The sequence below is a fragment of the Myxocyprinus asiaticus genome, chromosome 29 (genome assembly GCF_019703515.2).
Source record: "Myxocyprinus asiaticus isolate MX2 ecotype Aquarium Trade chromosome 29, UBuf_Myxa_2, whole genome shotgun sequence".
In the NCBI taxonomy this organism is placed as follows: Eukaryota; Metazoa; Chordata; class Actinopteri; order Cypriniformes; family Catostomidae; genus Myxocyprinus; species Myxocyprinus asiaticus.
This window is the reverse complement of record NC_059372.1, coordinates 23,899,362-23,923,724: the sequence shown is the minus strand read 5'-3', so window position 1 is coordinate 23,923,724 and position 24,363 is coordinate 23,899,362. Positions and strand designations below refer to the sequence as shown.

General features: G+C 38.5%; 1 protein-coding gene across 4 annotated transcripts in view; it reads left to right on the top strand.

Annotated features, from left to right (window-relative positions):
• Positions 1-24,363, top strand: part of rerea (arginine-glutamic acid dipeptide (RE) repeats a) — a 232,275-nt gene that overhangs the window by 98,689 nt on the left and 109,223 nt on the right. For all 4 annotated transcript variants that reach the window (XM_051662993.1, XM_051662992.1, XM_051662994.1 and 1 more), the window contains exon 2: positions 11,921-12,386. In XM_051662993.1, coding sequence (XP_051518953.1) covers positions 12,065-12,386 — 322 coding nt within the window. In that variant the 5' untranslated portion in view covers positions 11,921-12,064. The remainder of the gene's footprint in view (positions 1-11,920; positions 12,387-24,363) is intronic.

Genomic DNA, 24,363 nt, shown 5'->3' with positions numbered 1-24,363 from the left:
TATAAGCAAGTCTAAATATCTTACATGCTGCTGCTCAGGTGAATACATCTTTTATTTTAAAGGATTTTTAGATATTTTAAAATATTTGTGTTTTTAATATTATATTCAACATTCTCAGATATTTTTTCTTCTGCAGTATAGCTGCTAAAGTTAATGTTGTTTTAAGAGTTTTAGATATTTATATTGGAAAACAAGCCAAAACAAATAAAAAAATGTATTTTGTTGCAGTGTATAATGGGGCAAAGACTTCCCTCTCTCACCTTTCTGTTTACTTGAATTCATCTTTAACTCACAAAAAAAAAAAAAAAAAACTCTCTTATTAACAAAGCTGCGTATTGCCAATTTTCTTCACAATAAGAAATGCACAGTGACATATATTATGATTCATAATATATGTCATGAGCCATCACGTTATAATCTAGCTGCGGCAAGCACGCGTGAGGGATTAGCGTCCCCGCGACAGTGTCTCATCCAGATGCAGTTCAGTCTCTTCCCCCTTAGATAAGGACATTCGCACAACTCATAGAAATGGGCACTGACTGCACAGAGAAATGCCAGTTTTGGAGTATGTAGTTATTTACATGATCTGCTTCTGTATTATTTGAACTTTTAATAAAGCTATAACACATTAAATATAACTGCATTTAAGATGTAATGCCGGGGTGTTTCCTTTAAAGATGTTCGACATGCAAGTTTTGTTTAAGCGGAGCAGCAGCTCTGGCTCCACTTATTCCACAATGAGAGTGGTTCTGTATTTACTTATTTTGTAATTTTGGAATATAGTTCCCTCATACTTTGCGATCTGCATCACCTGAAGCTTTTGGAAAGCTTAGAGTGCATCTGGACTGTGAGCGGTGTAATTCTTCCTCTCCTCAGTCAGGCGCGAACTGCAGTGTTGCTCTCGCACGTCATCATTAAAGTTACATTTTACGTTACATGAGATCAAACAACTATTCAACAACGGAAACTTTTGTCGTAAATTTTTTTTTTTATTGTCGCCATTGTTGATAACGTCGACTAATCATTTCAGCCCTAATTTCATACATTTTAAATATTTTTAATTGTATTTTCCTAAAATAGTGTTGTCACTGACATCTAAAATATTATTTTCAAAAAAGATTAATATTAATTATTAATGTATTAACCTAATGTGGGCCCTTCTTACATTTACTGATAAAAATCAAATAAGACATTATATTTAACATTAGGATTATATTCCCCCATAGCATTATTATACATAATTGCCTTTTTATAAAGTAGATTAATATAGCACTAACATTAAACCACTGTTAACTTTCATTTTCTCTCATGTGGAACAGATCACTCTCATGCTTCAAATGGATATGTGATCCCTTGCGCTGAAAAGGCCCGTCTCTCTCTCTCTCTCTCTCTCTGGCAATATAGTGTTGCGCAATAACTAAACCGCACTATAATGCTGTTTGTTATAGTGTGCTTTCACGGACATATAAAATCATGTAGATGTTAATTAAAAAAGCACAAACCTTGTTTATCATGAGGATTCAGATCGCTGACTGTTGATGTTACAAACATTCAAACAATCACTTAAAACTTTAAAGCTGTTATCGTTGGCACTGACCTTTTTGATGCAGTGATGCGGCATCATGTTTTCTGACGTCAAACAAAGAATACATAAACTAGTAAGTCCACTCAAGCCTTCTCCCATTCTATCTGTCCCTCATTCTCACCACTTCCGGTGCAAAAAAGTGTAAGGGCTAGGTTTTTAGAACCTATGCTTGACGAACTCTGAATTCCATGCTGCATTGCATTGTAAACAATATGGCGGAGCACATAACCCGCAATCTATCATAATAAATCATTATAAACATCTAAAAATCACATATGTTTGATTAATATATAATCTGTCCTCCAGTTGTTAATTATAAGTAGAGAATCATTAAAGTATATTGTATAATTATAAAAATAGTGTAAATCCAATAGAGTGTGGAGAGACCGACTCGAATCTTGACTTGATATATACTCAAATATGTCACATTATGGAAATAAAATGGGTTGCAATCGTCACTTCATGTTAACCTTTAAAGGTACATGCTGAGTGTTCTCCACCCATTTTCTTACTATGTTCACTCTCGGAGCTCTTCCAGTGATGATACTCCCTCTAAAAGTGCTATTTTGATATGGCTAAGCGGCCCTAAAAACTCTGCATTGGGGGCCTGGGTAGCTCAGCGAGTATTGATGCGGACTACCACCCCCTGGAGTCGCGAGTTCGAATCCAAATTGGGCCGGTTGCTAGGGATGGTAGAGTCACATAGGGTAACCACCTCGTGGTCACTATAATGTGTGGTTCTCGCTCTCGGTGGGGCGCGTGGCGAGTTGTGCGTGGATGCCACGGGGAAAAGTGTGCGCCTCCACATGCGCTACGTCTCCGGTAATGCACGCAACAAGCCACGTGATGAGATGCGTGGATTGACCGGATCATATGCGGAGGCAGCCGAGATTCGTCCTCGTGGAGTCACTACGCCACCACAAGGACTTAGAGCGCATTGGGAATTGGACATTCCAAATTGGGGAGAAAAGGGGAGGAAAAAAAAACTCTGCACTGGCTAGCCATGTTTTTATCATGTTCACTCTCATCCTCCAGTGATGACACTCAACCTAAAAGTGCTATTTTGCTGTGGCTACACGGCCCTAAAAGCACAGCACTGGACCAGCCGGACACTCTCCCACACAAACCCCCATCCACCACCAGACAAACTAGCCTGAGAGGCCCTCATTGCGGTTTGCAATGTGTTTGTGTCTTACAGTGTGAAATGAAGTTACTCTCAGGCACGATGCTGATAATAGACACAAGCACTGATGGGGAGCCAGCCCCTCTGGGAATTGTGCAGAGGAAATACACAATCGCATACACAACCACTTATACGCTCAGTGTATACTCAGATTGCCCAGAGCCTAGCCTTCAGCCTCTGGTTTACTCACTCTACCGGACTCAGATTAGCCCCTTGTCTCGAATCTTGATATTTGAATATAAATCATCAACCTTTTGCGTAGTTACCCAGGCTTCAGAGATACACCAAATAGATTTTGCAGACAGTATATGTAAGAAGCTCTCTGGAGATCTGATTGTAATGATGTATTAAAGTGCAGTGTGGTAGACGCTGATTAGATAACCTGACAGTATTTAGGGATAGGATAATTGCCTCTTTCCTCTGAATTGTATATAGCACATATATGAAAACATTAATGCTCTCATATCATGCCAGGTCTCTAGGGCTTTGCACCACCACCACAGATCTCTTCTGGATCTTGTACAAACGCCGTTTCTTTAAGCCTTGTTTTATGCTTTATACGGTTTTCCTTTATCAGGGTACAGTTAGAAACGGTTTAAGCATAAACTGATTGGCGTGCACAGATTTTTGCACTTTACCTCGATTTCACGTTGCATGTAAATATCTTTACTGCCATTCTTACCAGTTTTCCAATGCATGCAAGTGTTGTGCGTACGCCTGTTTACATTTTGATGTCAAAAGCAGAGAATAACTCTATCAAATCTCATGTAAACGTTGTTTTCTTGTATTGACATATTTTTGAATAAGCTTATTTTTGGTAGTCATCAACATATTTGTGTGCATGTAAACTATGGATGTGCGAAACAACTAATTTCACTTAAAAAGAAATCTCCAAAAAACATTGTTTATGTGACCCATTTAAAATGCTTCCAACATCCAAATCCGATGCTAAATTCTGCTGAAAGAGGCATTTATCTGCAATGTGCTTGACTTGCAATATCATTATAGGCTGCATTAAATATAGAACATGACATGTATTTAAAGAATCAACTTCATTAATTATTGAAAACAATTGAATGAATAGTGCAGGACCAATAGAGCAAACCGTTCTAAATGGAAATCACCATGTAAAAGTAACTTAACATTAAAACAGTCAGGATATTGTTGAAAATAATTCACTGGTAAGCCAAATCTACGAGAAAAGTTGCGCGTATTTCACAACGTGCATTGGCCTATGGTCTAATATGACAGCAGTTTGGTTAAGAACGTTAACCAATAGCAGTTATGATGTTAAAAAAAAAAAAATAGCTAGCATTGCTAAAAATCCATAGTGACTTGCAAGCCAATGTTTCAGAAATCCGTTTCCCACACCACCACCGAAGTGATTTCCATAGCTACTTTGTTGGACATTTTCCTGTGCGTGCTGTAAGTGAGAGAGGGAAGCACGTGCAGCCTGAGGTGAAATGAAACTTTGTATACATATGATCCAGATATCATCTTTTTATAATATTTGTATCATTAATTGTATTTAAAATGTGTAACATTAACATGACAGTAATTTAAGCGCAGCCTTTGTAATAATATAAAGCCAAATGTAAATGTGTAAAAATGCTGAACAGTTTAATGGGGAGAAATATTGACCGAATAGTAATTCCAGTTTCGACTAGCAGGATCCGAACTGTTTAGTCTCCTTGTCTCGCACATTCCTTATGTAAACATGCTTATTATTTAAAGAGCACCTATTATGGTTTTTCAAATATTACCTTTCATGTAGTGTGTTATATAGCTGTTTGTGAATGTAAAAATGTCTTCAAAGTTTCAAAAATCAAAGTGCACGACAAATGGAGTTATTGACTCCCAAAAGAATGAACCGATTCTCAACACCTGAAACGAGTCGTTAGTAATTCCAGACGTACTTCCTGTACTAATCTATGTAATTTGGTAACAAAAAACCCACCTCTGGTCTTCATTGGCTGCTCGTGAACAGCTGACCCGCCCTCAAACACTACACTAAGACCAATCACAACAGACTGGGACATCTGACCTATCAGAGCAGAGTAGGCTCTCTGAAAGGAGTTTAGAATGAATCTTTTAGAACGGATCATTGAACGAGTCGTTTTTGACACTGGGGAAAAAAGGTAATGCTGCAATTTAAATTATGAGCAAATTAAAGTGTTTTTTGACCTTTGTAAATGCATGTAAATCTATTGTATGAGACCTTTAAAACAAAATTAGTCACGTTTAAAAACCATACTAAGTGCTTTTTAAAAAATGGTTTCTGATTTTGCACCTAGTGAGATCGTAATAGTTCTAAACAAGCAGAAAACAAAACAAATCCCTCGTACTGGAAAAATATATCTGTATACAGAAAAGCTTTGCTTGATGTTTTATGCAGCTTATCTGTTTCTAGTTTTTGTGGTGCCATGACTGATTCTTTTTAAACCTTAGGGCTTTTATTCATCTTATAAAGGAGTTCTTAATTATTAACTTCTGTAAAACTTGAACATGGCCATCTGTAACTCCAGATGTGGTTGTTAAATCTCTCGGAAGTGAGAAAATTTGGCTTGTTAATGTAGTTATGCACAGCTACACTAAAGGAACAGAATGCACATATAATAGGCTGTGCATAATGTGAGCTTGATAGGAACGAGTCTTTAGAGTTTTTCTTTGAAGGAAGGCCTTTTCTCATAATATTTCACTTACTGGCACTTTGGTGGTAATGTTTAAAGATCCATCAGTGTGTCAACAAAATTTAGAGCTCAATAAAAACAGTTCCAATGTGGAGTGGGTCCTCCACCATACTGCATGACCATATCAATAAAGTAGTCATTTATTAAGGAGCACCGAGTAATTTTTGAAAATAGTCAGTGTTGGGCATTACGTTTTCAAGAAGGCTGGATTTTATCCAATACGATTTTTTCCACCCTTTCAGAAAAAGTGTTTTTTGTCAGATGAAGACTTATTATATCAACAGGCTGATGGTGTGAGACAGTAGCTATTTTCAGCAAGGATTGTAAGTAGTTGTGCAGATTGATCGTGTGAAACTATTGGAATTGACCTGCAGTAAGTCATAATTTCACAGACACAATATAGAGTTGGCTCAATCCTTCTGCTGATGAAAGCATCACACAACTGCAACAAATTTCAGTTTGATTACTCACCACCAGATTTTTAGTGATGTTTTTTTTTTCTCTCTTTCTGCAGTGTTGGACCTCTGCTTCAGATGTCTGTTGTGTATTTATTTATTTATCAAGCTTTTCAATTTGGCACTGTGGCAAAATGTTTTCCGAGCAGCTCTGTTGGATGAGATTTGAATGAGACATTTGTCTGATAGATCTGAGTTTTTCATATTGCAGATAACGTTTTGTTTGATGTGTTCTGAGGCTAATCTCGCTCGCAGAAAACAATCACATCAGACGCATATTTCACAACTTCCCATTCCTTTCAGAAAGCTATCGGTAATCCTCGGCGGTCAGATTTCTGCCTTTTCGTAATGCCCTGATTGAAAACTCATTTGTTGCATCTGGGATCTCCCAAGTAAAATTGTATTAGCTTGTCACTTCCTATGCGGTGCTCCACTTCCCTCTGTGTCCATCGACAGCTCTCTCTCTCTCTCTTTCTCTGTTTTTAACTATCTTAGTCTTTATTCAGAAATGAATCACCTGGCTGTTTTGCTTTCTTGTGAAATAGCATGTCCCTTTATTGGCTTTTTCCTCAAATCACAGAGATGAATGCAACAGCCTATTGGCATAATAGGAGAGTGATTTAGGATGAATAAAACATGCAGCATGAAAGAGTAATGTTGAAAAAGGAGGGTGTTTTGTAATAGAGCCCTGCTGCATGCCCATTGTGAGGTGATGTGTTAATAGTTGGAGAGCAACTGTGTGGTTGGAGGGGTGAGAAGGTCTAATTTATCCGCTGCACTTGAGGAGAAATGTATTTTTATTTAAAACTTCCTGGCTCACACCCCTTGACTTCATTGCAGTAATGGAAATGGTAAAATAGGTGCTGTTGGCTGAGACCCCTAAAGCTTTCTCCCCCCTTTTTTTTTTTTTCACCGGCTTTCACAAATGGCTGATTTTTCTCCCTCTCTGCCTCCCCTCCCTCCCTTTTCCATTAAGACAGCTGGTATCTTTCAAAAGGTCCTGCTCTGGTGATTGATGTGTAATGGCTTCAAGCCTCACCTGCCCCACAGCGCATTATTCATCTGTGGGTACTGTTGAGGGGAGTACTCGCCACTGCTTAATTGGTCCTGGTCACCATTCAGACACCACATGAACTGCTGCATTGTTGCTAGCCAGTGCTATGAACCTTCCTACAGCCACAGATATGGAACTGTTTGTGTGATGCTTATCTCTGGCTGGTTAGGCTCCTGTTGTTATAAGACGGAAGACTCTTTACAGCTGACTTAAGAAGGTGTGGATCTCTGACCTTATTTATTACTTTCTGCATGGCTGTGGAACCCTCATCTCTCATGTGCAGTAGGGTTGTTAGTATCCCTTGATCATGTTACAGTATAGCGCAACATTGCCTGCCCACTTTGTCCGTTTGTCTTGGTTCGGGACGCTTTTTTCCATATTTTATTTTATTTTTTCAGCCTTTCGGTCTTTAAAATGTCTTGAATTCTGTTCAATTCTGTAAAATTTTAGGTCTTAAGTGTTTCGCAATCAATGAATACTGGACATTAATGACGAGTGATCACTGATGATCTACTGTTTATGAATTATGACAGTGTTTACTTTAAAGTGTTTATATTGTAATACCTTGTAGATGCACATTTTATTTCCCTTATCTGGAAGCAGTGAAGCACAGACATTTCAAAATAAGAGTCCCCAGTGTATTTCTGGCTAGTTTATTGTTAAAAGTCCTGCTTTATGCAAAAAAATAAAATAAAATTAAAAAAAAATAATAAAAAAAAAATATATATATATATATATGTATGTGTGTTATTATTGGTATTTTAGTTGCACAAAAATCTGCTTCTGGGAGATAATTCAATTTGGACTCTTGTAGCCTCTGTCTGGTCCACCCTGTCACAGGACATTCAATATATTGATTTTAAACAATATAGTCATAAGTCTTAACTGATTTCATTGTCATTTGCACAGATCACACATGGTAGATACTGAGCAGTACAATTTGTATAAGGCAGATTAATCTGTTATTGTCTTTCAACACATTATTGTAGCAGCAAAATCCAATATTGGTCAACCTCTAATTCATATATTTTAATATATATGTACATAAACCAATTTAAATATGATTTGTGTATATATATATATATATATATATATATATATATATATATATGTGGAAAATATGTCTGTTAGATAACCTGTTGTGCTGATAAGCAGTGTAAAGGCCTTGTTGAATGTGTGCCCCAGCCTGTTTAAGTAAAATATTCAGTAATACATTTAGTTTGAGATTGTGTGGGTTTGTTCTTTATAGACATACAATATTATTATTTTTTTGCTTGTGTCTTAAAAATGGTCAAGTATTAAATTTGATTTAAAAAAAAAATCTGCAGCAAGCCTGTACAGGGATTCCTAACCCTTACCCTGTAGCCCTACCTAACCTAACCCTTACCTGCATAAAAGAGTAAGCCATTAACCAAACCAACCAGCTCCATGGTGAAATACCACATTACAAATAGGGGTTTAAATCAGACATTTCATCACAATACGCTCTTGAATCGATTCTCTTGGACTGCAATCCGATATTTGTCGATACTTAAAATGTCTGCCGCGATACGCTTTGATTCAGGGGCCTGCGATTGATATTCCGATATTATGTGCCTATTTTACACTATTTTTTTTAATTATTTTTTTTTCCTCAAATGCAATCAAAATGCAACACATATTATTTTATTTTATTAAGCTCTCTGTATACACATTGGGACATCCATAACAAAATAAGGTAATTCAGATGTTGAAAATGATACAGATAAATAATATAAAGTATAAAGTCACACACAAGTGATCACTCGTTTGATGACAGCTAATTTTTCAGTTTAGTCCAATTGAAAATACTTGCATATCCATGACTTGTTTCCAACTATCCGTGCCATCCATGGTGCTATCCATGGTTTTCTTGGCTACAACTTCCACAGTAGTAATGAAAAATTCTGTTCCAGTTAACTGGGATAAATGTTAGTAAGTGTGTTGATGTGTAGATGTGTAAAGTCTTATAACTGATGCTAGTGCTGGGCAGCAGGTGATTTCTCTTTCCCTCATTAGTGCTGTTCATAATGTTGGCGTTGTCTAGATGTTTCACATGTTTGAACTTCTCCGTGGTACTTTTAGCAAATTCTCATGTAAAATTCAAATGGGTCACATGCGCAACGATATCGATGGAAGCCCAAATTAATCACGCATGTGAGCCGCTCTGCATTTGTCACGAGAGCACACATTTTAAGGAGTGCCCGGATGATGCGCTCGCACGGATCCTGTCAATGGAGCACAATTTGGCTTCAAAGACCTGCACACATCAGTGTCCCACATGAAAAGCATATTTAGCGCTCATAAAGTAAAATGAATGTAATAAGGTTGCTTCATCGCCTGACGGAAATACTACGGATGTGGCTGACATGAGAGTATTAAAATAAAGGTACATCTTAAATGTCTACATAACATTGGATCGTTGGTCATTGGATCGATGCATCGTTACGCCCCTAATTACAAAACTTTAATTTGAAGCAAAAATGTATTTGAAAATCAGACAAGTCAAAGGAATGAACGTCTTTAATGAAGGAATGAACTACAGGCCATGGAGCATTGCAAATGACAATTAAATTAAAACTATATGAAAAATATAAAACTATTAAAATAAAAATACATTTAAAGTTTATTGCAAATTATTCAGAGACTAATATACCTATATACTAAAATATGAATTACTTTGAAAGTGTAGAGTAGGGAGACCAATTCGATTTGTGTCATTCGCAGTGCGTCACGAAAGTTCGTGGTCTCTTCTGAGCTGGTTTCGCGTGCTTTGTTGCAGTTCTCTGATTTGTGGATCTTTCTCTGCAGTAAACTTGGGTATTGTAGTTCTTCCCCAGGAATTGCACTATTAAACGCAATTTTTTGAAAGTTGACATAAAGGGGCTTATACCATTTGATTTCTGAAACCAGACTGTTGCACTCAACCATGAGGTGCTACCAAATCAAGGCTAATTTGTTAGACTTCAAGCTTGCTTGTTTGTTTGCAAGCACAGAAGAGCCACACATGTAAAAGTCCTTATGGTTATATTTTGTTAATGTTTACATTAAAGTTTAGCAGAAATAATAGTAGCTAACATACAACGGTAGTTTCGTTACTAACGTATTTGAAATACTACAGTTTGAAATTATTTTAAAGACTTGGGTATAGTCTGCTCTAACATTTGCAAGTAATTGCTTTTATACAAAGCGACTTAGAAATGAGGAAAAAACACAAACAATTTTTCATACAAGTGACAACAACATTAGCAGCCAGTGCCACAATACCGAATTTAAAGTGGAACCAGTTTGTTGCGATACTACTGTGGCAACAGGATACTGTGCAGACTGTGCATATCTTCGGTTGTATAAATGTGTGTGTGTTCAGACTGGCAGTCAGTGTAGTAACTCATCATAAGGTGTTTAATCGGGCCGTGACGTGGCAGCAGAGCTCCGTAATCAGTCTGTTGTGTTTGTGTTGAAGTAGATGAGGAGAGCAGCTGCCCTGTCAGTTGGCATCTACTCGCAAGATGACAGGCTGCCATTGACGGGGCTGCTTGTCAACTGTACCAGTGTGCCTGTCATAAGCCATTTCTCCATTTTTATACCTGCTCTATAAACACACCTCTCACACTGACAAACAGCCCAATTCCGTCCTAATATTCTGTCTTCCCGCAGGCTCCTCGCATTTCCAAATTCACTCATTGTAGCTTTTTCACCAATTGTCAGCTTTTGGTGCACCAGAGGCTGTAATCTTGGCTTTCCAGTTTATCTGAAGAGTGGGATGCGGTGCAAAACCTTTCAAGTGCAGAGCCCTTCATCGTTACACAGCCATTTCATACTTTCATATTAGAGGTCTCATTTTGTTTTTTCACTGTTCAGTTTTTGGCCAATAGAAGATTGGTCTTTATTTTCATGAAAGTTGACTAAAAGAGGGAAGTAGCAGTGAGAGTTTTGAGAGTTTTGTAAAAACACGGTTTGATCCAAAGCAATTTATTTTTCCTGTGTTGCCTGGTTTTCTTCTCCATGCCTGTCTGTTCTGATTTCCACAGGTGATCGCTATGCTAGCTGAGGTAGTGCCGCCTCTGGCTGGGCCAGGGGTGGACTGGGAAGAGAAATTGGCCCGGGATTTTACATAGAAACTGGCCCAGAAGTTGTTGGGGGGGGGGGGGTATTGTTTTCCTTTTCTGCATATCGCTGCCCCCTTCGGCATATCGTGGCGCTGTTTTGTGGCCCGTTCTGCTTAATGCGGTGGCCCTTTTCAGCTTATCTCGGCCCATTCTGTCCCGTTTCATGGCCGGCCCATCAGGAATAGTCTCAGTTCTCCCGATGGCCAGTCCGCCCCTGGGCTGGGCAGTAGTTAGCTTGACACGCATACACAACTGACAAACAGTGTGGCCTAGAGGGAGCACCAGGTCTTATTCCATTCTAATGCATTACTTGTGCTCTTCACAGGTGCAGCATTTTATTGTTCAGGAGAGGCAAAGAAATCCTCAATAGTTGTGTGAGGGTCTATATAAGCCTAATACACTGTAAAACGTGCAGCTGAGCCTATTTGATGATGCATTGGGGAATCCTGTTTAGGCTGCTGTGTGGAGAAACAGTGGGGCTTTTCATTGCCAGGCAGAAATGAGCTCGGGAATAGAGCAGGCATCTTGAAGTTTGGGCTCTTTTGATATAGCTGTGCTCGAGGACACACGCCGCTGCTGTGGAGAAGACTGGCGATTGATGTTCCTTTTCGTGCTGTGTCACAGTGCTGCTCACTGGCTGTGATTGATTAAACTGATTGCATGTATATCAACAGTCCCTTTTTTCAGATATCTCACGCAGTCTGTTGAGGGAATGAAATTTGCATGAGACATCAAGAGCATCTTTCTACGATGACATTCAAGCACATTAAGAACTTATTTTGATAACAGCTCTAAAAATGTCTTTGTTTCCTTTCTCTCCCATCAGCTCTTCTGAAACGCTGGGGTTGTTGGTGTGGCCAAATTTTCCCTGGATTTGATTGGTAAATTCAGAAGACTGAAGCCCAGGCTAACAGTCTACCTTTCACGGAGGCCCAGCCGTGAGAGGACAGAAGAAGGCACGTGGCGAATCATGACTGCCGACAAAGAGAAGGACAAGGAGAGGGAGCGCGACCGGGATCGGGACAGAGACCGTGAAAAGCGGGACAAAATGCGTGAGAGCGAGAGCTCACGGCCCCGGCGTAGTTGCACGCTGGAGGGTGGCGCTAAGAACTATGCAGAGAGCGAACATAGTGAGGACGATGACAACGAGACTCCTGGGGCCACCAATGCCGAGGAGGGCACCAAGAAGAGCAAGAAGAAGTTGCCCAAGAAGAAGTCACGCTATGAGCGAACAGATACCGGCGAGATCACTTCCTTCATTACAGAGGACGAAATTGTTTACAGACCTGGCGGTAAGTTTTAAAGAAATATATTTTTTAACCCTTAAATGCATGGGAATTTCACCAAACACTCTTACCTATTCAGGGCTTTATATATTTTTTATATATTTTGATGTTTTAATTTTCATATATCAAAGAGATAATGTAAAAATTCAGGACAAATCTAGAACAGGATTCATTACTTTCACACTAAACTGGCTGTCAAACACACATTGAGCTACACTTAACACAAGATGCACGTAAGCTACACATTAGTTACACATGTATTTTCTCAGAAACTTATTGAGTCTAAATAGATGCACAATTTGCATAATTTCAGTAGTGCACCCAAATGACAATATTCATATCATACTGTTCATGTATTGTACTTGCTATAGTTTACTTCCATGTTGTTTCTTCATCAAATGTCAAGGTCAAATGTAAATCGTCAATCATTGAAAGAACAGCGCCACCTTAAGAAATAGCATGTATAACGTGTACACATGTGGGATACTGATTATTCATTGTTGCACAGAAAATCAACGTGATATACAGTATTTATTTGGATGAATATAGTACATATTCCTCTTGTAATAAAGAAATATATGTCCTGTGATAGTAAACTTGTATAGGTTTGAAATAATCATATAAATATAATTTATAAAAAAAGAAAAACGACACTCTTACATACCTAGGGTCTCTAATGACCCTATACACTTTTGGTACTTTAGAAATTAGTAAAGTTTTTTTTTTATTTGTTACACTATAAGAAAGAGATTGAGGAACACTAAAGAGGTGTGGGCACAACTACAAAAAAATTGACTGAATGATATCCTGGGTCACCAGACCTAGGGTTAAAGGGATGTTCTATGGTTCACTACAAGTTCAGCTAAAATGACTGCATTTGTGACTGTCTATTACTACAAAAATAGTTTTCGACTGTTTGAAAAGTATAGCTTCAAGACGTAAACGTTAAACTTGTTGATATGATTTTAGTATCATAAAATCAAGGAATTACCGTTGTTACAGCATTTACCAGATTACAGTGTTTACGGCATTGTCGTCATGACAACAAAGTTGTAATATTGGATATAAATTTACACAGATATGGGTAGAAAACAATTTTATGACACAAAAATCATATTAAAACATGTTTGCATCTTGTGAATATACATTTGAAACAATATTTTAATGTTTATGGACTGACCCTATTTCACTTCCATTGTAAGTGCCTTTAACTATAATTTTTGCTTTTATTTTTTAAATGAGGGGTGAGACGGAATTATTTTTTTATGGTACTTAACATTATGCCACAAATGCTGTCGACTGAGCTTGACTTATTGAACTCGCAACATTCCTTCAAGCTATGATTAAATAGCTTAATTGTTGAGCTAAAGAGCTAAGTTGTCTTTTGGTCCACCATTTCTTTTGGATTCGCCATTGCTGTTGAGGTTCAATAACCAAGTCTCAATTGAAATAGTCTTTGTTTTAGTTGGTAGGTTGTAGCCTGACCTGAGAATGAATTTGAAACTGCTACCCAGTGATGTCAGGTTTATTCAAGAGTTCTCATATCATAAAATTAGCATGCTACTATGTCAATTGTCACTTGGTATGTATTTGGCAATATTTTGTTAACATTACTGATAATGGTGCATTAGCATTTTACAAATGTGCTGCCACAGCCCTATCACTTATGAAACTAATACTTGGTATGAAGAAACGCATTTTTATTGGCTGTCAGGCTTGACGTTAATTTACAGCTTCTTGATGAACATGCAAAATAAATAGCCGTGATGAGATTTGAAATAGTCATGCGAACACTTATTTTTCACACTTTGCTTTACAAAGCACACATGAGACTGTCATCTCTGTCTTGTTTTTGTTTCTTCATTTATTTTTGTGTCAGTGGCAAAAAAGGGAAATTGTCCACATTAGGTCTTTATTAGGCGCTGAGATTGAGCCTCGACCAGAGCAATAACCTTTTCCTGTGCTGTAAACATGGCCTTTCTTTCACCTGCTGTTTAGAAATTGGTTGTACATGAAACTGGGGGGAAATGTCAACACTCCAGTGGAGGGCAAGGCTGCGTAGTGCAGCTGCCGTTCCTTCCGCATGTATGTGCGTGAGCTCCATAGTCCTAAATCATCCCTGCCATGTCTTTCATTTATTTAGCAGCAACAGAAGGTCAAGCAGTAGCATGCTGCAAATGCTTAGTTATTTAATGTGAAGACGTTGAAAATTATAGCCAATGTGTAATTTCCATTTCTCCTCCCCCACCCCTTCTCCAGTTCAGTGGAGATGTGTTTGCTTAGTGGGGGAAGGTGGAGAATGTGGTGATGGTTCCCCCCTCCTCCTCCTCCAGCCATTGCCCCAGTGCATTCGGGTGGAGGCATTATCTGCTGAAGGTCCTTGAAAACACAGTTGCTCCAACTGAAGCTCTTTTTCTTTAATAACCCAGCAGATCCTCCCATGCTCAGGTTTGGGGAGTACTACTGCTCTCCTTTAGAAAAAAATTGAATCAGACATGTCCGAGGCGTGTTGCTCTGTTGTCAGCGTCGGCGAGGTGAATAGAAGGGATGTGATGTCATCGTGTTTGTAAAGCTCCTTTTGTTATTTACATGGAGGCTGGAGGACACTACAAGAGTTTAATTATATGTCCGTAGATACTGTTTGTTGTTTCATGTTTCCAAGGATTTTGAATTTGCATTACATTCTCTAAATGGCAAACCTTTAAAATGATTCTCAATGCAGTGTAGATGCATGTCGTACGTATATGCATGTGTGGCGTATAGTGGTGCGTCTTGTTTGTGGTCAGTCGCTTCAGACTTAATGCAATCAGATTTGATTCATGCGGCTTAAGTAGACACAAAGCCTGTGCTGGATCAAGCCCTGCTAAATGTTAAATCCTTTTATATTTGTCTAGTGACACACAATATGTAAAACTGGCCACCCTTGGAGTGGATATTAAAAACGGCGAGAAGCGAATGAAAAAAGAGAGCGCGAGAGAGAATGATCAATGGACAGAAGGAAAGAGAGAACTGAAATGAGACATTAATTGCTTTTGTGGTTAGAGAGAGTCAGCCACACACTTATGTCGCTAGATAAGGGGAAATAATATCGAAAGCCAACACAGATCTGCTTTTCACCCTCTCACTCTTTGTCCACCAATATTTTTATAGCAAGCTAAGTGTGAATTGATTAGGATGTCTGAAAAAAATGAAAAGGCACATAGCGAAAAATATACTGTCTTGTTGTTTGAGAAATTGAGTGTGCTTGAGTGAGGAAGGAAGGAAGGAAAGAGGAAGAGTGGAGTGTGATATGGGTGGAGAGCAAGAGGTAGAGAGGCATTTGTATTGCAGAGAGGGCAGGTTGGATGGAGGGAAGAGTATAGCAGCTTAATCGATCAGGCCTCTGAGTGGCGTTCTCGTGTCCAGGCTCCCTGTAGCTTTGCAGATAGTCGCTACATAGAGGCAGTTTATGGATCCAGACGGGAGATTATACACACATGAGATCAATATTCAGGCCTCTGCTTGCAGGTTGTGACTGTCTGCAGTCCGTCTATACAATCCAGAGCCTTACTGATGTCCTTGTATTGTGACGGCAATTTGTCTCCTAGGCTGCCATTTGGCTTTTAAAATGGAGAGCTCATCAAGCTGGATTGGCTGAATGTGTATACTACTCCCACCAGTGTGATGAGAATGCTGACAGTAAAGAGAGGTGAATGTCCACAATAGGGGTGGGCTTTATGAAGCTCACTATAGCTCTATTCCAAAACCTAGTGAGACTTTTGACATACTGACAGCATTTGAAGGCGTCATAGAAACGGCAGTGCTGTTAAAATAGGGTGGCATTATGCTGCCTTTCAAGATGCTTTCTTTTGGGCAAACTCTAATGCAGCATTGTATGTATCCTCCCTGGAGAAGGCAATCTCAGGATCAAGCTGGGTGAAAACAAATAAACAATGGAGGACAAAGTAAAATAAAAAAATTAATTTAAAAAATCTTAAATACCAAGAAGTATCTGTAAGTCTATTTAAATATGTACTATTTTACTCTGTGTTTGTATGTGCTATTTATTTATATGTATAGTGTTGTATAGTTAGCATTGCAACATGCTAACTCTACTGGAATCAGTTCGGAGGTATGTCACCAGTGCGCTTCACGTGTGATTCACGAGTTTTTGCATATGCAGAGCATCCCAATTCAGTCACTTTTCAGATTCCAGTAATGATGCTACCTTAAAGGAATTTTCTGGGTTCAATACAAGTTAAGCTCAATCGACAGCTTTTGTGGCATAATGTTAATTACCACAATTTATTTTGACCTGTCCCTCCTTTATTTAAAAAAAAAAGCAAAATTATAGTTACAGTAAGGCACTTACAGTGAAATTGAATAGCCAAGTCATAAACGTTTAAATACTTTCAAAAGTATAACCACGACGTAAACAATATGCATGTTAGCATGATTTTAGTGTGATAAAATTCCTTACTAACCTTATCTGTGTAAAGTTTTGCACACTATGTCTGCTTTGTGATACTCTTTTAGCACTGTCAATGGCAGGCACATGCGCTGATAAAGCGCAAAGACACAAACTGTCTGCATGTCTAGAAAAGCTTGGTTGCATGCGGACAGTCCGCGCGTACTGTCTTGACAAAATTTGCATCACTTGCACTATGTGCAAGATGTACCAGCACGTGAAAAACTGAACTATACTTTGGCATTTAGAAGGAAGCTGCCTATGTAAATAGATGGCAAGGCAGCTCACTAGGTTTTGAAGCAGAGCTTACATTTTGGGATATGAATGAGGTGGAAGTTTAGATGTAGAATTTGCCAGAGCCATGAATCATGAACTTAGAATCCTCAGTCGAGTATGTTCCTGAAGATGGCCTCTATTTCTCTCTCGGCTGCCTGTGGGTATAGACAGCTGTCACCTATTTACGGAGCCTCCCAAAGTCTACAGTCCTTTCAGTAAGGGTGAAATCTCCACCGTGAACTTGAACACGTCATCCTTACCTCCACACCGAGCTGTGCACTTTCTCGTCAGCTTGCTAATGTCATTTCAACATGGGCTCTTTGTCTGCACACAATTTTGCCTGATTAGCAGCTCGGTGTGCGTTTCATGCTTGTCAGTGGATACAGTTGAGAGGGGTTATAGAAACACTAGCTGTAGCCTGCTCGGATGAACAAATCTTCGGATCTTTCCCTGGAACGCAGTCAAGAACGAACACACAATAGACTTAAGGGTGAAAACGGACATGCACCACCTTCACAAATGAACTTCTGCTCCTCCCTTCATTTGTTGTGTAGGGGGAAAACCTGGCACTCTCTTGGCTTAGAGTCATGTATTATTCAGCAAGGTGAAACTAACAGCATTTGACCACCTGAGTGAGTCATCAAGCAGCAGTCTTCATCTCCCTATTGCTCCTCTGAGGAGACTGCAACAGTATCACCCCATGTAGGGAGACAACTTTTCCATGCATGAGTTTTGGACAGACAGAGAGATGGAGGAAGAAAAGCAGGCAGCAGTGGCAGAGCAGGAGTCGAGGAGACCCTTAGATCCGTGTCTCCTATAGAACGAACAGAATTTTTGCTGTCTTTAAACTTGTCACGTGAAATCATCATGAACTGGTCACTTAAAGGAGCCATATTTTACACTAGTCACATTTTATTTTTCAAAAATGGTCATAATGTAGATTAACATGATTGTTTTTCACCATGTCAATGACTTTTAGAATTAAACTGACTGTTTAAAGGGTCATGACGAGGAATACAATTTTCCTTGATCTTTTGACATAAGAGGTCATTGTACTATAAAAACATACTGTAAGTTTCAGAACTGAAAACTTCCTTAATAGAAAAAGTGCATATATATATAAACCAAGCTGCAAAAACGTCTAATTTGGAATTTGTGGAACTTGACGTCACAAGGACCAATTACATCTGCATATGCAATGCCTATTTTTCCGTCATTGCACCCTTGGCCCTGCCCACTGGTGCTCAGTCAGTCACACAGTTGATGGGCCTTTCATGGGAGATTCATCCTAAGTGGACTAACACAGGACACCTTCATGTGCCTGTCTGGATTTAAATGTTTTTCTACATAAACCTGCACAGACAGATGTCTTTGACCGCTTGTTACATACAGTATCTCGGGCCGCTTTTAAAAGATGCGGTGTGAAGTTATAACTCTAAAGAGGAGAAGCTCTCTGTCATTCAGCTGAGCACAAATGCATCGTGGATGCATTCTTTCGCTATTTTTAGTTGTTGGAATATGAAAACTAGGGCTGCCTCCGACCAAAGATTTTCCTATTCCACTATAGTCGTTAGTTTAAGCCATTAGTCGACTAGTTGTCGCACGTTTATGATATTAATTTAATTACTTGAATGTATTTTTTGGGGGGGGGGGCGGGGCATCAGAAAATGGTTTGAGTTCCAGGGCTGAGAAAGAATAAGTAACATTACTAACAATATTGTTATAACACAGAAATAGCCTACTAAACCGTAATAATGAGCCTTGAAAATATAAATTATACAAGCGCACACGAAGCGAGCCGCAGCGACACCGGCAAAAGTGGTAATGATTCTGAATGTGTCGGAAAAACCAGCAAGAAGACTGTCTGAACATTTTTTTAATTTATAGAGAGAAATGCACATTAGGGTTGAGCCAACAGACGATGATCTCGGGGATCGACGATGGTCAGAGTGATCGCCAGTAGCTGATGCCTTTGACGATGTCAAAAAGATATTTGGCTCGTTATCCCATTAATGTATTAAATTATTATTATTAGGCTATTATTATAAAATGTATATAACAAATAATTTGCCCGTAGAGAGAGAGACACGCACTTGAAGAAATACTTTTATATTATAACAGATGACTGAAAAGCCGTCTGTGCACACGTATGACATGCTGTTTGTACGGAGGCGTGCAGTCTCGTGGAATGTGCATGTAAAAGGTTCTCACTGTCTTTGTTTCTGTCTTCTGAAAAAAAAAAATTGTTGCAAGAATTATATTAAAATAAATAAAAAATAAAGTTTGAAATCAAGGTGTCTTGCTTTATTGTGTAGGCTTAACCCTAACCCTACTTAACGAAAATTACCCCATAGTACTACCTAGCATCCAGCCAGCGGTAATACCGTTGTTCAACAACTAACGTTTAGTCGACTATTAGGGGGCAGCCCTAATGAAAACATGAAGGAATGATACTGGAAACTGGATGTGGATGTGTTTTTAAGTGTATTTTGGAGTAGATTGTATGTTCTGCTCATACCAGTCATAATACAGTTCAAGCTTTGCTAAGGAACTCTTATTGAAGGATGAGGCAGTTAAAAAACTTGGACGCGATCACAAAAACCGTGAGTAATCCGTGTCATTCATGAATATTTAATGTCACGACTGTGATAGTTTATGGTGCTGACATCCTATTTACACCGGGCGCGTCCGTTGACGCGACGCAATGGCTTGAGGCTGTCTACACTGGGAGCCTCGACACAAACTTTCTAAACTGTTTATTTGTGTTGTACAGTAGTAGCAACACTGCGTGCAGCGCAAAATGGAATGGGACATCTGTTTAATGTTGGTGCAGTGCAACAATGGACGCTTCCATGGTAGACAGCATCATTGATTATAATGGTTTTGATGCGATGCAACTCTCGCATCCGGTGTAGACGGGGTGTGAGTGTTAACTGTTGTGCTTGAGATGAACAGTTTAATATAGTCGTATGCAATGTGTTGATGTGCATTATGTGTAAACCCATTATAAATGTATTTTATAATGTAGAGGGGCTTGTTGATTCTCTTCCGACTGAGTTTGCTAAATTTTAGGGGCTGCAGGATGATAGCCAATCATAAAAGTGGGCATTTATTTTGAAGTTTTAAGGAGGCACTTAGGCCAAATCCGAGCACCAAAACAGGGTGGAAAATGATCATTTATTACTAAATTATGACTGTTTTAATGCAAAAAAAAAAAAAAATAAATAAATAAATATATATATATATATATATATATATATATATATATATATATAGAACTTTACTAACATTATCAGTGGACCTCAGGGAAGATAATAAAACTATGAAAAAGAGCATTTCCTGGTCCCTTTAATGTAAATGACCTGTTATGATTTGTCTGACAAATGTGAGACCAGATTATGTTTGAGTTTTTATCAAAAATTGATTTAAGGTTATATAGCTTTGTAATCATTATACCTTTTAATACGTTTTAACCTAGTTTTTCACCATGAAAATAGCCATGGGAGCCGACGTGGCATTAAATCGCGTTGGCGTAACGGCATCATGTCCAACATTCAGATTAATAAGCATGTTGTGTATTTGTTAGGGGCTTTTTGTTTGTTTTAAACCCCCATATGTTAAGTTTTATTCTTTCCAAAATAAAAGGCTTGAGAAATTTTCCTCTACAATATTTCAGTGGGCAGAGGGAACCTCTTCAAGTCTGCGAGTCTGCTGGAAATAAAAGAGCCAGATCTATTTAGAAATATTTCTCCATGTAGCATTGTATGATGGGGAGACTGGAGAAGGCTTTTGTGAAATCGAACCACCTGCCAATTACAAATTAGAAAGCTGCTACAGACTTAAATGTACTGCACTCGTCAGAGGGTTTCTGTTCACGGTCCAGAGGGTGTCGGCTTTTCCTGCCTGCGAACCTGAGGGCACAGTGTACAAGGTTTGATATAAATTCAGGCCTGTAGTAATCTTCTGTTACAAGTTGGAGACAAACTTTGCAAGCTAGACAGGGTGAATATGGAAGATGAGCAAAAAGATTGTGTGTAGCAGTGTTTCCTACAGAATTCAGCTCTTGCAGCAGGGGGAAATGCTCCACTAACCCCCCACGTTTTATATTATTCTTATAGTAAATTGGTAATTATATTAATTGTATGTTATTTGTTATTTATATATATATATATATATATATATATATATATATATATATATATATATATATATATATATATATATATATATATATAATACATACACATACATACATACATACAGGGTTGGTGAGTAACAGAATACATGTAACGGGATTACGTATTTAAAATACAAAATATAAGTAAATGTATTTCACTACAGTTACAATTTAAATCATTGGTATTTAGAATACAGTTACATTCAAAAAGTATTTTGATTACTGAAGAGATTACTTTGTATTTTATTGTTATTTGTTTCATTTAATATTTAGTCCTTTCAGATGGAAAACATTTATACATATAAGTGATGCGATCCAGAGTGCATTTGAACAGTGGTGAAACACTTTCTGATGTGTTGTTGTTCTTAGCAGATACCTTAAACAAATACTTGAACATGTAGTTAAAGGGCAGTTCACCCATAAATGAAATTTGTCATTTTTCACCCTCAAGTCTGTAGCAGTTTGCCTCTTTCATAGAACACAAAAGGAGATGTTAGGCTGTAGGTCTCAGTCACCATTCACTGTACCTGCATCTTTCTTTCCATACAATAAAATTGAATAACATTCTCCCTAACATCTCCTTTTCAGTTCCACTGAAGAAAAAGTCATACAGGTTTGCAACAACACAAAGGTGAGTAAGTGATTACAGAAATTTTATTTTTGAGTGAACTATCACTTTAAGAGTTCAAGTCAATACTCAACAGCTACATTAAAAATTAAAATTTTCACAAATGAAATCCTGAGAGAACCTTGCTTGTATAATATGTATATTAAAGGAAGATTATGATATTTTCATTTTATGTATTAATATTATAGTATTAATATTACTATCATTATTGTTTATGTATTTTACATATTTATTAAAACTGCTCTAGGGAGATTAGATGTAGCCTAATAGCTATTTAAGTGTTTCTTTTCACCTTGCAGCTGAGCAGTTCTGGTTGCATTGAAGGCATTTTTCTTTTTCTTTTCTGTTTCTGCCTTTCTTGGTGCTGTATTTTTATGATGGAGTGCTACGGTATGAATGGCGATAAAATTAGATCGCTCCAATGTCACGCAATTCCAATGTTGAGAGCTTTGTTGATTATAAACGAGCAGTAGTTTTAATGCATCGCTCGCTTAGAGATGTGGTACAAGGCAATTCGCATGTTGAATTAACAGGTTTATAGATCTGCAGCATCTTAATTCATTAATTATGCATGTCCTCACTGCGCACGCTCACGCTAAGCTCAAGCATTTAATGAGCAGCTGAAAGCTGTACGAGGGAGAGAGAGATGATGCAGAAGAGATGATTTATTCGTACAGATGTGGAATTACAAATTACATTTGATACAAGACAAGATTATTGATTTGATTTGTTCATCTCTATGGATTGATTTACCAGTTCTCAGCTACATGTTAAAATGAATATTGCGGAAATTCCCTGCATTATGAACATGGAACATGCAGGATTGATTAAATTTGTGCGCAATACCCGCATCCACGCTGAATTTCATGCCCTGATAATAATAATAATAATCGTTATTATTACTATATTAAGAAATTACAGAATTATATTAGGCCTACAATTGTATTATAATAACTAATAATAACTTTATTAATATTATTATTTATAATAATTTACTAAACTTGTATGCGACGTTGCTATGAGATCTAGTTAAACCTTCGAGATGATCTCGCCTCTTCTGTCCACAAATTCTGGTGTCATAAGGTTGTTTAATATTTATATATATATAGGAATTTGTAGTGAACAATTAAATTGAATTTAGAGTGCTGTACATATAATACGGTCAGCACGTTACCAAACTGAAACCAACGAAACACGTCTGTTCTGTGCTCAAGATAAGAACTGCCTCGTGTGTTCACTCAGAACAGAGCTGTGCACGAGCATCGCGTGCAGACTGTTTGATTAAATCACATCACAGCCCTTTGTGGTTTAATATTCACACAAGGTCATATCTTGATTTGGATTTTATTTTGATGGATCGTGCAGCCCTACACAATGCAAAAGAAAGACGTGTTGTTTTTGCGGTATGTCAAGGCACGCGCTAATTTTATCTCGTCGCATTCAATTCAGACTGCAATCTCACAACTTGAGTTTCTTCTTTTGCTGTGGCGGAGCACCACTGCTGAATAGCGGTGCAGGAAACACTGTTGTGAAGTGTATGTTTTTGTAGGTTTCAAGGCAAGGGAAATGAGTTGCAGTGTAAATTGGATGAACAGGGTTAAGCCTGTTCCTTCTGACAAGGGGTATTGCCAATGAAAGCACCTGCGCTGAAGCACTTCCCAGCACGGTGTGACATGAGCAGCTCAGGTCGCTGGTTTGCTGCTTGTCGGTCATGTAGCAAGAGAGGGGTGTGAATGCGACACATGGAGTGTGGAGTCAGCGCCTGGACTGGACCCCCTGCCGTTTCTTTATTGCATTCCTACTGCTCTTTTAATTTCAAGATAAGCACATTGAAGGATGGCCACAGTGGTCCACTGAGCTGTCTGGATCCGCCTACGTTTAACAATGCACAAGCAGCCAAGCACCCTCCTTAAATGAATGTACCCGCTGCGTTGAGCCAAAATGTCACCTAGCCAGGGTTTCAGGGTTTGCTTGATTGGAAAAAGCTGAAATATTAACAATTTGCTTTAGCCTTTTTTTGTGTCTCACCCCTCCTCATTTGAAGAGTAGTGGATTAAAACAGCAACTGGATTGACACGGAAAGCAGGGCAGGTCTCTTTCATGGGTAAAGGTGTGTTTTAAATTAGGCACGCTTCACAGGGTGAGAAGAATGGCTGAGTGAACAATAAGCCTTGGTGGAGGAGGAGGATTGGATGAGTGCTACCCCTCTTCCCTTTCCTCATGAATATTTATGTTGCTAAGTGACTGGTGACAATACATTAAGAAATAATATCTGCAAATAGATCATCTTCTAATATCCGCTCTGTTTTGTTGTTTTCTTTAAAGCATTGGTGTGTGTGCGTCTCAGTGTGACTATTTCTTCAGCTCAATAAATCTCAATCTAAGGGTGAGGCCAGGCTGCTCCAGCAGAGTGGTCGGTAATGGATCTATGCTGTTTGCAAAGCCCCCACCCTTC